At 36.9% G+C, this 15,278-nt stretch overlaps 1 protein-coding gene across 2 annotated transcripts in view; it reads right to left on the bottom strand.

The window, feature by feature from the left end:
- Window positions 1-15,278, bottom strand: part of LOC110963757 (calcium-activated potassium channel subunit beta-4) — a 33,285-nt gene that overhangs the window by 4,900 nt on the left and 13,107 nt on the right. For both annotated transcript variants that reach the window (XR_007944099.1, XM_022212228.2), the window contains exon 3: window positions 3,076-3,203. Coding sequence is in view for 1 of the 2 variants with exons in the window: in XM_022212228.2 (XP_022067920.1) it covers window positions 3,076-3,203 (128 nt within the window). In the remaining variant the exon portion in view is untranslated. The remainder of the gene's footprint in view (window positions 1-3,075; window positions 3,204-15,278) is intronic.

Genomic DNA, 15,278 nt, shown 5'->3' with positions numbered 1-15,278 from the left:
GTGGAGGCAGCATCATGTTATGAAGCACGGTGGAGGCAGCATCATGATATGAAGGATACTTGTGTTATTCAAGTAATTTATCTTCTAGATTTTAAATTTATTGAAATTACTTGTAGTGGAGAACCAGGTAAGCCTAATGTCAAATTAGCATTAGCACTGTTTAGCAACCTTAGTCCTTCAACACCTAATAGGATGAAAGTTTAGCTCTGTATTAGCATGATGAAGCTGCTTGTAATCAAGAATCTAGTTAATCTAGTTAAGCTACATTAGCAAGCTAATTGTATTCCAACATCAACTACCTGAGCACAAAGCTAATGTAACATACACATGGCTAAGCTATTTGCAATATAATATCAGCTAGCAGAGCACAAATCCTAAGCTAACATCGGTGTGCAAGTTAACATTAGTGAAGCTAAACTGCTACGAGTCTAATATTAACTCAGCAACGTTAGCGAGACTGTTTTATTACAATGCTAACTCCAGACTTTCTAAAGTAATTGAATGTTTTCCAGGGAGCAGTTTGACTTCGTTTTTTTTTCCACTGACTTAGAGTTTCGAGACGCAACCTTAATGCTACTTCTGAAACAAACCCCTCCACATGAAGGCTAACTCTGTCTTTTCTGTATTTTTAAACAGCCTTTTGAGTGTTCCAGTTTTTCTCCAAAGAGCTGATCTGTGGCGTCAACCAGCTCCCAGCGGACCTTCACATCACAATTTCCTCGTTCTGTTGCAAAGATAAAAATAAAAGCAGCCAAGGTCACAGTTAAACACCATCTGAGAGTAACAGGAGGATTAAGCTGACACCATGAAGCACTTTTTCTTTGTCTCATCAGTTTTTGGTCACAGAATTAAAAAGGCCTGAATAAAGCAGCTCCTTCAACCATCGGTCTACCTGCTGTTATACGTCACTGCTGTTTATTTTCAGTGTGTAATCTTCGATCATCTACTTCCCTTCGGACTTTACTTCCACTTTCTCTTTACTTTCTCTTTTGTCTGCCAAAGAGAAAATTCATGAATTTAATTTCTTAAAGTGTAAAACAGCAGTAAAGCTTTCTGCAAGATTACCTAAATGTAAAACATCTGCTTTAATTTTAAGTTGAACAGCACCATGATGAAGCATGGTGGTGGCAGCACCATGGTGTGTACCGATATATATATATATATATATATATATATATATATATTTATATATATGAAGAGTTCATTTGCAAAAACAACTCTGTTTTGATACATTTTCAAAAAACTTTATTTTATTGTTTACTTGAGAAAATCAAAGTGAAGTTGAGTGGATTTGACTCAGTAGAAAAATACATGAAAAAATAGAGAAAAAAATAAATTATTAGTGTTGTTATCTCAAGTAAACAATAAAAAATGAGTTTTCTGAAAATGTATCAAAACGGAGTTGTTTTTGCAAATGAACTCTTCATATATATATATATATAGTTTTAAAAACATATTTTCTGTCTTTTATACATATATATTTATATATATGTTTTATATATTTTTTCTTATTTATGTTTTTCTCAGTTTAATATATATTATAGATTTCTATTTTATTTCTGATATACACACACACACACACACACACACACATATAGTTAGTTTTAAATATACATAATGTATTCTTTCTCTTATGTTTTCATAACTCTGCTCTAGACATTTCTTATGTGTGTTGTCTGTTTTGTTTTTTTTTTGTTTTTTATTTGGACCCTGTGTCTGTAATAAAGTTTTGATGATGATAACTATATATTTTTATAGTAATTATATATAGCGATATGTACATTCACTGTAGTATACGTTGCATATTTTTCTTTTATTTGTATTTATATATTTTGCCTAATTGATATTGTATTTTATTTAGTTTAAAATATGTTAGACTTATTTCCTTCATGTATTTTACCGGGGATCCTACACACTAATAAAGTCAAGTCAAATCTTTATTGTCCCTGCGGGCAATTTTTGGTGCAGCCAGCAGCAAAAACAACAAACAATCCAGCACAATAAAATGCAATACGCAACAATAAAATACACAAGAGAAACAACAGGAACAGCAATCAATTAAAATGCAATAAGATACAGAGAAAGATAAAACCCAAAGAAAGTTAAAGTGACCACAATGCAAAGTGCATTATAAAGGCGTTAAAAAACGTTCATTATTAAGAAGGCCAACGGGACCCATGATTTTTTAAATCTGTCTGTCCCACATCTACATGGAAGCACCCTGAATTCAGAAGCAAAAGGGTGACCAGGGTCAGACAGGATGAATTTTGCCTTTTTAAAGATCTAGTTTTATATACAGTAGGACAGAAATATCAGTCAGTGGAGTGCCAACAATTGTTCTGCACATTTTGACTATGCCTTGGAGTCTGTTTCAGTTTTTAAGGTTGACTGAGCCAAACCAGCAGATAAAAGCAAATGTCAGGACAGACTCCATAAAGCATGAGTAAAACATACATAAACTTAGTTTCAACCTTTATATTCCTGAGCTTCCAAAGGAAATACAAGCACTGGTTGACTTTCTTGCACACATCATCAACCTGATGCTGGAAGGACAGCCTGTCATCAATTATCATCCCAAGACATCTATACTGCTGAACTGATTCCGCAGTTTGACCGTTAATCGACAGGGGAGGGATGACTGGACGGGACTTCCTAAAATCAGTCGTCATTTCCTTGGTTTTCTGAACATTAATAGTGAGGAAGGACGACTTGCACCACTGAATGAAGTCCTCTACTACAGCGCCGGGCACAGGGTGATCATGGCTGAGAATGGACACAATCACAGAATAAACGCTGCTATACAAACACCAGAGTTTGTCATGAGGCTGTTTTTTTATCTGTACTCTTTAAACAGATGGTACAAACTGACTCTGAAACTGTAAGTATAACTTCAGCTATTTTCCTGCAGCAGCAACAATAAACTGAGCTGTGAGATGAAGACGTCTGGATTCAGAGGTCATAAATCAGAAAGCTGAGGAGCGTGGACATCGATCTGTCGGCTCATTTCACAGCATCACACCTCTTCTGTTTCCAATTTATCCCAATCACACCTGGAAATAGGAGCTGCCGCCTCACCTCCTCTGCTGGTTGAAGAAGCAGGTGAAGGACTGACTGCTGACCTCTCTGGTGAAGTAATCCTCCCACCACAGGACGCTGTCTTTGTTCTTCTGGTTGTCCCTCTCACAGGGCGGAACGTAGGAACACTGAGGAACAGGAAGCAGCTTTAGAAATACTGAAATGACACTTTCTAGAAATAAACAGGAAGCAAACAAAATCTGGTTCAGGTTTTAGATCAACTTGATGCACAACATTTTTATCAACACTTTCAGATGTGAAGGTCAGTGAATCCAGAACATTGCGAGAACGTTTACGGCTTCAGGAAAGAAAATCTAAAAGTGGAGGTTCACTAGAGCTTCAAAAGCCAACATTTAACAGCATCTCAGATGTTAAGTCTTCAGATTCTTGTTTCGTCTCTGTGAAAATCAGAAACAGCAGCTGGATGAATAAATAAAACCAATTTTTTCAGTGAAATCCACACAAAAATCAACCGACTGACCGACCAACCAACCAACCAAGAGAAAACTTTGCGACATAAAGACTTTGCTTCAGGATTTTTTGTGTGTTGCTGGTTTAAAACAGACGTAAAAGCTGCTATCAAGAGGCAATAAAAGACAACGCCAACACTAAAGAGTCAAAATTACCACAAACATCCAAAACCAACATGAGAAAGACGCAAAATCTTCACAAAAAGATGCAATATCGGTGCTTTTGTTTGTTTTTAGAAATCATACAAACATTTGCAACAACTCTACACATCTACCATCTTGTCTGCGGCGTCTTAAGATCCCCCCAAAAAACAATCGAAATGGATTTCTTTTCATTAACATTGCTTAACGATTTGATTTTGCATGAATTATTGGAGTTATTGTCGGACCATGAATCTGTTTATTCGTGTTCTTTCCTCATCAGTCTCACGTTGGTCGTTGCATCACTTTAGTGCTGCGTCTCTTTAAATGCCCAGCAGGAGGCGCCTTAATGAGGTCATGAGTCTAACTCTGATTGGCTTAAAGGGAGTCACCTTCCTATTTGGTTTAGTTCCAAACATAACCTCATTGTCACACTCAGGTTTACGCGGCAGGAGGCTGATTGGTGCTCAGCTGGTTACCGTGGATGAACTGGTTGCTATGGCGATGATGTGATTGGTACTGGAGGAAGAGGAGGGGGGTTCCTCCATCATAGAACAATATCAGTTCTGTTAAATAAGCTGTAATCTGAAGAGTTGGAGCTCGACTTTTAGTTGTAATAAGGTTCAGTCTCACCTGCAGGGGGCGCAGGTGTACAACAGCCGGGTTAAAACTTAGATCTAGGTACAGTTTTGGCTTTTTATTAGTGTAGACGTGAAACTTTTTTAGCAACATTTGGCTAAAAAAAGATGTAATATCAAAGCTTTTCGGGGAAAAACAGAATTGTTTCAACGACATGTCAAGGAACCAATGGTTTGGTCACGTCTGTAAGAAGGAAGTCTGATCAGAGTCAAAGAATTAAAGATTCAGAGTCAGAGTGAAATATTTACAGTCACAGATTCAAAGAACCAGACTGAAAAAGTTAAAGATTAAAAGCGTAAAAGAATCAAAGAACCAAAGAGTCAAAAACTAAAGAGCCCAACAATCATAGATTCAAAGGATCACAGGGTCAAATATCCAAAGAGTTCAAGAATCACAGAGTCAAAGAATCCCAGTGAGTTATACAAGCAGTCCAAGAACCAAAACATTAAAGAATCAAAGATTCACAGAGACAAAGAATCAAAGAACCACAAAGTCACGAAGTCAGAAAGTCACAGTCAATAAATGAAGGAGTCACTGAGTCATAAATCCAAAGATTCAAAGCATTAAAGAGTCAATGAGTCACAGGGTCACAGATCCAAAGAGTCAAAGAATTAAAGAGTCACAAAGTAGGGGTGCAAAATTCAAAACATCAGAAAGTCAGTCAAAGAATTAAAGAATGACAGGATTAAAGATTCATGAAGTCATAAAACCAAAGATTCTAAAGAATTAAAGACCCACAGAGGCACAGTGTCAGAGATGCAAAGAGTCAAAGATCCGAAGGGTCAAACACTTAACGAATCTAAGAGTGACAGGGTTAAAGATTCACAGAGTCATAGATCCAAAGAATTAAAGACTCAAAGGGTCAAAGAGTCAGAGTCAAAGAATTACATTCAGAGTCACAGGTTTAACCTTTTAGTCCCTGAGCCCTGTTTTTGAGGCACCTCCTTAAGGGGTTAAAGGTTCATAGAGTCATAGATCCAAAGAGCCAAAGAACTAAAATGTCAGTTAAAAAAGTCACAGATTCAAAGAATCAAAGAGTCACTGAGTTAAAGAGTCAGTTTCATATATTCAAAGAATCACAGATTCAAAGAGACAGAGATCCAAAGAGATACAGAGTAAAACAGTTTCTAGCTGCAGTTAAAAAGGTGAAGACGGTATTTTATCAGTACTCTGTTTAACTGAGCTGTAAACTGTTGACTGCAGTGTTTGTATATAAATAAATATATAAATAAGGAAGTAATGTTCCATTTCACTGCTCGTCTCTTTTCTTTTACTCCAACTTGTCGTTGAACATCAGAATCAATCAGCTGTGTGTTTAGAAAATAAAACAGAGAGAATATTTCCTTCCATCAGAACTAATCCCAGAGACCAAAGACAAATGTGTTTCTGGTGTTTTTATCATCTGGAGGGTTTATTATTCTGTCGTTTATCCGTCCTCTCTCTCCCTCAGCATCCATTCATCAGCCGGCCAATCACACGCAGCCACAGCCCGGTGACATCATAAGTGGGCCGCGCTGATGGGTGATTGCGGTTGCCATGCCAACAGGCCGAGCATACAATTAGGCGTGTGTGTCGATGCGTGTGTCTTTGGTCCGTAATAAACGGAATAAATGGGATCAACGAGGAGCGTTAGCGGCATTTATTCAGGAGAACAGCAGCTTCTCCTCCGGATCCAGCTTTCATTTGTGACAGTTTCAGGGTCTGACGCATTCAAAGAAGCTGTTTTCAGGTTCACTTTGTCACGACGTCACCTCTCAGGGGTAATTTAACCATAAATCTACCATTAATACCCCATGTTTACAAAATGAACACATGATTTTACATATTAGTGCAAAAAGGCTTCAAATGCCTCAAGTTCAGCACCGATTCTAAACAGATTATTTAGAAATGACAAACTGATGCAAAACGACCACAAACAAATATAAGACGATCACACAAACACTTAAAATGACCATAAGACACAAAATTACTACAAAGACACTCAAATGAAAACAAAAAACACACAGAAAGACCACAAAATGCAAAGAATCACCAAAAAGGCACTTAAAAAAAATCAATTAAAGACACAAAATGACCACAAAGAAACTCAAAATTCACAACAAAAATACACAAATGTTCACAAAATACACAAAAGAACTGCTGAAAATATAAAATAACTGCAAATACACTCAAAATAACCACAAAAGACACAAAATGGTTAATGAAGACCCACAAGATGACTACAAAAATCATAGACCACCACAGAAAATCACAGAGGCACAGAAAACCAAAAAGACCCCACAAAGGCACAAAAACAATGAGTAAAAGACACAACATGACCTCAAAAATCTACAAAACGATCCCGGTATGACACAAAACAACATGAAAAAGACAAAAAAATGACAACAGAAACACAAACAACCACAGATATAAGATGATCACACAGACATAAAATGGATATTAAAAATTACAACAAATACACACAAAACAATCAACCCCCCACCCACCCAAAATGACACAAAGCCACCACAAAGAAACTCAAAATGACCACAAAAAGACAAAAAAAGACCTGAAAGTCACTAAAGACAGGAAAAAATTGCAACAAAAGTACATAAAATTACATAAAAAAACCCCAAAACTACCACAAAGTCAAATTAACAACCACAGACAGATGCAGAAAACCCACAAAGAGACAAAACAACCACTGCAAATGTTTTTTCATCTCAGGTTTTTTGTATCTTTGCCTAAAAATGATCAGTAATCAAAACTATTCCTGATCAGTTCTCTGAGAAACTCTTTCAACTCTAAACTTTTCCAAACAACAAAAGCGACGTTCAGATTTGACAACAAATAATGAAGTGTGAGCTGCAGAGCATCAATCACATCCTGACAGACCGACAACACAAACACCGTCCGTCCTGATTGGATCAGTCACGGAGAGAAGTCCTCTGATTGGACAGTAATGAGGAAGTGAACTTTGTACTGCTGGAAGTTCAGAAGCAGCAGCGTGAAGAAGGACACACAGTCCCAAAATGACCAAAACAAGGCACAAAAAGACACAGAAACACAAAACGACCAAAACAAGACCTAAAATGACCAAAACCAAGACCTAAAATGACCAAAATCAAGGCACTAAAAGACACAGACACAAAATGACCAAAGCAAGACACAAAACGACCAAAACAAGACCTAAAATGACCAAAACAAGGCACAAAATGACCAAAACAAGACCTAAAATGACCAAAACAATGCCTAAAATGACCAAAACAAGACACAAAACGACCAAAACAAGACCTAAAATGAACAAAACAAGGCACAAAACGACCAAAACAAGACCTAAAATGACCAAAACAAGACACAAAACGACCAAAACAAGACCTAAAATGACCAAAACAAGACACAAAATGACCAAAACAAGACCTAAAATGACCAAAACAAGACACAAAATGACCAAAACAAGACCTAAAATGACCAAAACAAGGCACAAAAAGACACAGAAACACAAAACGACCAAAACAAGACCTAAAATGACCAAACCCAAAGACCTAAAATGGCCAAAACAAGGCACTAAAAGACACAGACACAAAATGACCAAAACAAGACCTAAAATGGCCAAAACAAGGCACTAAAAGACACATAAACATGAAATGACCAAACCCAAAGACCTAAAATGACCAAAAACAAGGCACTAAAGGACACAGACACAAAATGACCAAAACAATACATAAAATGACCAAATTATTTGTTGTTAAAGTCCAAAATGTCACTAAAACCACCTGATGGAACAAAAACCATCAGTTAAAGTTTATTCATTTGTTCCTCTAACAACCTCATCTTTCCTCCAGAGCAGAGAGGGGAGCGCGGCAGCGTGTGTCGCCAGGGACGGAGGCCCTTTCCTGGGCAGCGACACTCCGCTGCCCCCCACGAGGTCCTGGAGCTCCAGCGGCTCGTCACGGTTAATTAGTTTAACGGACACACAAACACACGCCGTTGCTACAGCCGTCATCCTCACTGATTACATTAACGGATTATTTCTCCCTTTGCCTGAAGCAACACATGCTTTTATGAATTAATAGTTTGTTCCCTCTGTTGACCTTTTCAGCTGCTGCAGGCTTCATTTCTGGGCTCCAAACGTCCCAGAATGGAGGAAAATGACATGTTTTTATTTCATTAATTAGTAGTAATATTTAGAAAAGGTATCTGCAGACTTGTGGAAATCGATTTTAACGCTTTTAAAGCCTTTCAGCTTCTCATCAGCAGAACTAATGAACACGACGTTTTAAACCAGGATTAATGTGGAACTTTACTGACGTCAGGATTTCTACAACATGAAAACATGACGTTAAATCTGTCAAAGAGTCAAAATCAACACGTTAATGAACTTAAAGGTGTTGTTTATAATTCTGTTGCGTTAAATCATATGAAACAAGGACGGTACGGTGTAAATTTGACAGCTTTTAAGTGCAGTTTTCTTGATAGGATGTCAGAAAAGTTGATCTAAAATTACCACAAATCAATGCAAACTACGCAAAAAAACCCACAAAGAGACACAAAACAACCACAGAGACACAAAACAACCATAAAAGTACACAAAATGACCACAAAAATTCTAAATAACTACAAAAAACTTAAACCACATAGACACAAATCAACTACAAAAACACACAAAACAACCACAAAGAGACACAAAACGATGCAATAAAATATCTCAAACTGATGTACAACTAAAAACAGACAAAAATTACTAGAAAGACATGAACAACCCGAAAAATAACACAAATTTACACAAAATGATGATAAAAATAAAACAAAGTAGCTGAAAAATGACCACAAAGACACAAAACAACCATAAAGCAACCAAAGACCCTAGAAACGACAACAAAGAGACACAAAACAACTTTGCCAACAGAATACATTGATAATATCAAAACTTTCCATTTAAATCTAACATTTTAAAGTCCTACACATATTAAAATAACAGTAAACATGTGTTTATTGTTGTTGTTTTGTACAAATAAGATCCAAAATTCCTTCTACAGATTTAACAGTTTAATAAAAATTGACTTTTAGAAATGATCAGAGCTGGTCGTAAATATTAAACGTGCAGTGAAGGTCAGAGATGAGGTTAAATTAACACTAGATGTGTGTGTTAGTGTGTTACAGTGTGTGTTAGTGTGTGTCTGTCCTCTGGTTCCTGCTGTATTTTGCATTTCGAATATAATTGGGTCATAAAAGAGGAAATTACTCGGCCACTAATTGGAACACCTGCCATCTTTATCCAGCCACTAATCTGATTACTGCCGCACAGTAATCAGATTACATCACTCATCTGGTAATCCTGGAGGCTGAAGAAGTAATGAAGGTTCACTGATACTAATGAGAGACGAGACGGAAACAAAGACCAGAGAAAAAGTGTTCAGGAAAAAACTGGAAATGAGGCAGAAAATAGAAGAAATGAAAAATATTATTGATAAAGATTGATATTGTTACTGATAAAGTCAATACATAAACTATTTAAACTAAACATATTTGCTTTAACAAAATAGATGCATTATTTTTCACCACAAAAATAAATTATTTTTTAACATAACATATTAATATTTTTTAAAATTTATTTAAATACAGTAAAAATATAATTTTAAAATCAAATACGGTTCAAGAGTAAATAAAACTCTACTACAAAATACTATTATATTATATTCTAACATTTGATTTGGGCAACATTGTTGACAGTTTTACTTGCTTTTCTTTTTTCCCTTTATGTTTTATTCATTTTTTTAGAATTAACATTAAAATTAACAGTTTTATGAGACTTCAGTGGTTATTATCAGTAATTTAACAGAATTTTGGAAATTTGGAAAGTTAATAGAAAAATTATTTACTATTTTTAAAACACTAATTTACTTTATTTGTCTTTTAAATAATGGAAAATATCTGTTTAAAAAAAGAGATAATTTTTCTTTTTACCAGTAAAGATTACAATTAGAAACTTAGATTTTACAGTGAAGCAGCACAGAAAGACCCATAAACATGAAAAACAACTAATTTATGTCTTTGCTACATGTTTAAATCTGAATGTTTTTAATTCATCAGAAAATTGAGCTCAGTATCGACTTCTAAAAATGATAAAAACATTCATCCAGCTGTGAAAAGTCGACCAATAATCCCCAACGTGAAGCAAACATCCGCAGATATTCAGATCTGAGCTGCACTAAAAGCTGCTTTAGTCGGTTTTCCAGCACTCGGGAAACATATTATGGGATGGACTCTCACAGGGAGAAAAGCACTCTGGGTAAATAGAAGGGAGAGCTGCAGCCGTAAAGTAAAAATCCACACGAACGCATTTCAATCCATTTGTGGTTTAATGGATTCTGCAGCCGGTTACATCAGACTGACTCTGAGTTATGTCCTCTGTGAGCTCAGAGCCATAAACACAGAAATATAAGCAAGCAGTGAATCAAACATATTGATTAAACTTAAAGCTACAAGATGCCGTGTTCTATTTTAAACTTCCACCTGAAAAATGTCTTCAGTTGAAGCTCCACAGCTGGGAGAGATTTTAGAAATATAATCTTAATGTTACAAAAACAGATTTGACGCATCAGAAATGAAAGTGAAAGTAAACTGAAACTGAAAGGTGATACAAATAAAGAATGGGACAATTTTAAAATTATTCACAATTATAGACTCTATAATAAAATATGCAGTTATATGTTTGATAAAGAAATATACTCAGGATTAGAAGTTACACCCCCTGTCAAAAGTTTTAGGACACTTTCTCATTCAAAAGAATTAGAACCTGTCCTAAAACTTTTGACAGGGGGTGTAACTGTTATAAATCTATATTTCACACGATATGATGCTTATTTCTATAATCAAATAGAAAATAAAAAGGTTTTATAGAAGGGCTCAATTGGGATTTGTGATGTGGTTTTAATAAGTTTATATGATGTTAGCTAGTTAGCTTAAGCAAGCTAACATTGTTAAAAAATTACTGATGTGTAATTTTGCTTCTCATAATTTGACAAATTTTGAATATACATAATTTTCCTTCAAATAACAGCAAATATGAGTAAATAGTGTAATTTTACAGTTAAATGTAAGAGAATGAGCTAGCATGTTAAAAAGAATTTTTTTTTGATATTTTTAAACCTGTCAACATGTCAGTTATTAATATTTTGAAGGATATTATGAGATACCTGTAATTGAAGTTACCCTCTAACGCTACGTTTACCCTGTTACGATCCAACCTCTAGGGGCTGGCTGGATGCAACAAAATAACCAGGTGTTATCGGTTAGGTGAAGGGATTTATTGCTTAGTAGCAAAAGGAACATAAAAGTGACAATAAAACATAAGACTGGTGAGTGTTGCTAAAACAAAGAACGGAATAAAACATAACAAAGGCTAACAGAGTTTGTAACTTAGCTAAACACAAAGAAAACAACTAAACTCCCTAGCCAAACCGAACTACAGAAGCAACACCCACCACCAGGAACAAAAATTAATACAAAATGTGCACAAAATGAACTAAGCAAAACTGGTGCCTCTGAATAAGTATACATACTGAACACACAGTTCACGAATACTCAGAATGCTAAGTGGCTCCTACACACAGTTGGCAGACTACGAATCGGAGCCTCAGTCTCCACTGAGACGGAGGGCTCCACACTAAACTAAAGCCGCCAAGAAAAGGTCAAATTTGTCTGTAGCACCCGTCACAAGTGCTTACAAACCGAAAGACCACACAGAACAACAATACACACACTCTGCAACAAACACAGCTGAGCCCACACAAAGGCCCTACAAAACACCACCTCAAAACAAATGGCACACCAATACTGGTGGCCGTAACAACCCTCTAACGCTACATTTACCCTCTAAAGCTACATTTACCCTCTAATGCTACATTTATATAGCCTAGCTGCGATAGAAAACCCACGGCAACGAATTTAATTCTCTGCCAGGGTGGGTCTAGTTACCCTCGGTAAGCCTCGAGGTTGGATGCTCCTAAAACTGGCCAACGAATCACCATGAAGTGTAGAGTCAGAAGGCGGGCGTAACTAAGTGACGACAGAGGCGTGACGATTCTGACAGAAACAACCGGAAACAACTAGCCTAGCCGCGCTAGACAACCCACGGCAATGAATTTAATTCTCTGCCAGGGTCGACAACAAAAACGACAACAGTCGTTGAGCTCCATTAGCACCGACTCTGAATAATCTTTCTGTTAACATGTCTGTAATATACTTGAGCTTCACCCATTGACTGTATAAATAAGGCTTCACCGAACTCCTGCATCCTCTGATTTCCGGCGCTCTAGGAGCCTATTCGTTGCGCAGATTGGTTGTATACCTCCCCAATTGCTGCAGAGTGATTTGAAAGACAACCTTTTAGCCCGCCTCCCTCCCTGTCAAGAGTTCCTAGACCCTTGTGTCTTCAGACCTGGGTCTAGCACGGCTAGGCTAACATTTAGACTGAACGTTCAGGAACAGACTGGAGGCAGGAATGCAGTTTTTTTACATACAGCGTTGCAGTATTGAGTTGTTTAGTTGTCAAGCAGATATATTGGATTGATTTTAATAACTTTAATGTACTTAAAGTGTTTGTTATGGAGGAAAATTGCATCAGTTTGAGACTCAGCAGATCCTAAATATTAAATGACTTGGGGTGAAAAACACTTTGATCAGGACTTTCCTGCTTTGGCTTTGAGGTATTTTGAAGCCGCAGTAAAAACACAAAAGAATACTCGTTCTACAGAAGCATCAAGAAACAACGCTTCGATTTAGCAAATTTCAACAACAGACTGAGTCTTTAGATTGCCTTTTAATGATCGATGTGTCGCCTAAAGGCCTCTGAGACGAGCGGCTGAGTCACGTCGATGTATCAGTTAATGTTGCCAACAAAGTTAATGTAGACAACACACACACACACACACACACACACCAGGAACAGAAATGAACTGTGGAGAAAATGAAAGGAGGTTTTACACTTGACTGAGCTTTGTGTGTGTGTGTGTGCGTTTGTTCGGCTGTCTTCGTGGGGACTTCTGTCACAGATGTGGTTTGTGAGGACGCCATGGTATATGAGGACATCCTCACGAATCATTATACATCGATTTCCAGGTAAAGATTCAGTTTTGGGTTGGGGTTAGACTTAGGTTTAGGTGACTGCTATGTCCTCACTAACGATGTCGTCCTCACAAGCAGCTTTGTGAAGACGACATGGTATACAAGGACATAAATTGTAATGCATCTATTTCAGGGTTAAGAATCGGTTTCAGGTTGAGGTTAGACTCGGGTTCGGTGACTGGTATGTGAGGACAACATCACAAATCATTATAGGTCGATTTCAAGGTTGAGAATTGGTTTTCAGTTGAGGTTAACAACTCGGGTTTAGGCAATTGTTATGTCCTCAAACCGCTAGTGACGACGTCGTGGTAAGTGAAGATATTACTACCGATCTTCATATGTCAATTTTAGGGTTAAGAATTGGTTTCGAGTTGAAGTCAGACGCAGGTTTAGGTGGCTGTAATGTCCTCACAGGGCTTGAAATGCCAACTTGTGTTCTTTTCCAGGTGATTTCAGACGTCCATCAAGCCACCTCGCACTCTGCTGCTCTTTAAACAGAAACCGATAAGCTGTCGTTTCTGATCAGATAAGGACTCAAACCTGCAGCTTTAATTAAAAACCTGACAAACACATCCAACGTATGTGTGTGTGAGTGTGTGTTCATGCATTGCTACGTAAATGAAACGCTTGGTGTTCACTGGATCCAGCAGGTGTGAAAACAAATATCACAGCTCCTGACTGGACATGCTCTGTTTTCTCATCTAAATCTCTGAAGGTGACATTAAAGCTGAAAACCAGGCAGCGGTTCGACGGCTACATGCAAAACTGAAGCGGTGGAATTTAATTAAATAAGTGGAATTTGGTTTTTTTTTTTACATAGAAATCACACAAAAAAAACCTCAAACCGTAATATGCTGTTTTAGTTTTCACTAAAAATGCATCAGTATTATAATATTCTCACATGACAATGAACTATATAACATCTTCAGGAGCTAATTTAAGTATATTTTGCTCGGAACAGTTTGTGGTTTTGATGATTTATTTTTAAAAAATGCAAATACTTCCTCTACTACTGCTGAAATGTGGTGCTGACTTTAATTTTCTAGCCGTCAAAACTGTGATTACCAACTAAATATCAAGTCCTCTCAACATCAGGATCATTTTCTCCTAAAGCTGTTTAAATGAAGTCGATAACTATTCAGTTGTGCTCCAAAATCAAGACTACAGCAGTTTAAAACCATGTCTAAAAACAGTTTAAATCATTTCATAGAACACAGTATAAAACAGTCAACAACCAGCTTAAACCACTGAACACCCCCCCCCCCCCCCCTTAAATGAGCCAGAGCTGGAAAGTACAAAATCATTCTGGAATCAGTTCAAAGCTGAGGCCAAAACTCAGTATAACATCATGCACAAACATAAATACAAAATACAAAAACACAGTTCAAACAAACCCTGAAACCAGTAGAAAACTATTTATAAACCGAGTCTAAAACGGAGTTGGAAGTCAGTCTAAAACCAGCTCAGAAACATCTGAAGGTGGTATAAAAGTAGTTCAAATTAAAGTTCCAAACCAGCTCCAACTGTAGGAAGTTCTCCAGGATGCTCCTAAATCACTAAAGCCAGTCAGTTCTGAATCATGTCTAAACAATTCAAAACACTTTAAAAACCAGACCAAAGCAAAAGACAAAACCAAGCCTGAAGCTGCTCTACAACTGTAGCAGGTTCTCCAAGATGCTCCAAAACCCAGTCTGAAACTATGCACAAAAACAAAGCTGAAAATAGTTCAAAACAGTCCACAACCAATTGAAAACCAACTCCAAAACAAAGCCAAAAACCTTTTCAAATAAGGTCTAAAATCAGTCCCAAACCCAGTCTGAAATTATGCACAAAAATAAGCTAAAA

The sequence above is a fragment of the Acanthochromis polyacanthus genome, chromosome 1 (genome assembly GCF_021347895.1).
Source record: "Acanthochromis polyacanthus isolate Apoly-LR-REF ecotype Palm Island chromosome 1, KAUST_Apoly_ChrSc, whole genome shotgun sequence".
NCBI classification, from domain to species: Eukaryota; Metazoa; Chordata; class Actinopteri; family Pomacentridae; genus Acanthochromis; species Acanthochromis polyacanthus.
This window is presented reverse-complemented; position numbering and strand designations above follow the sequence as displayed.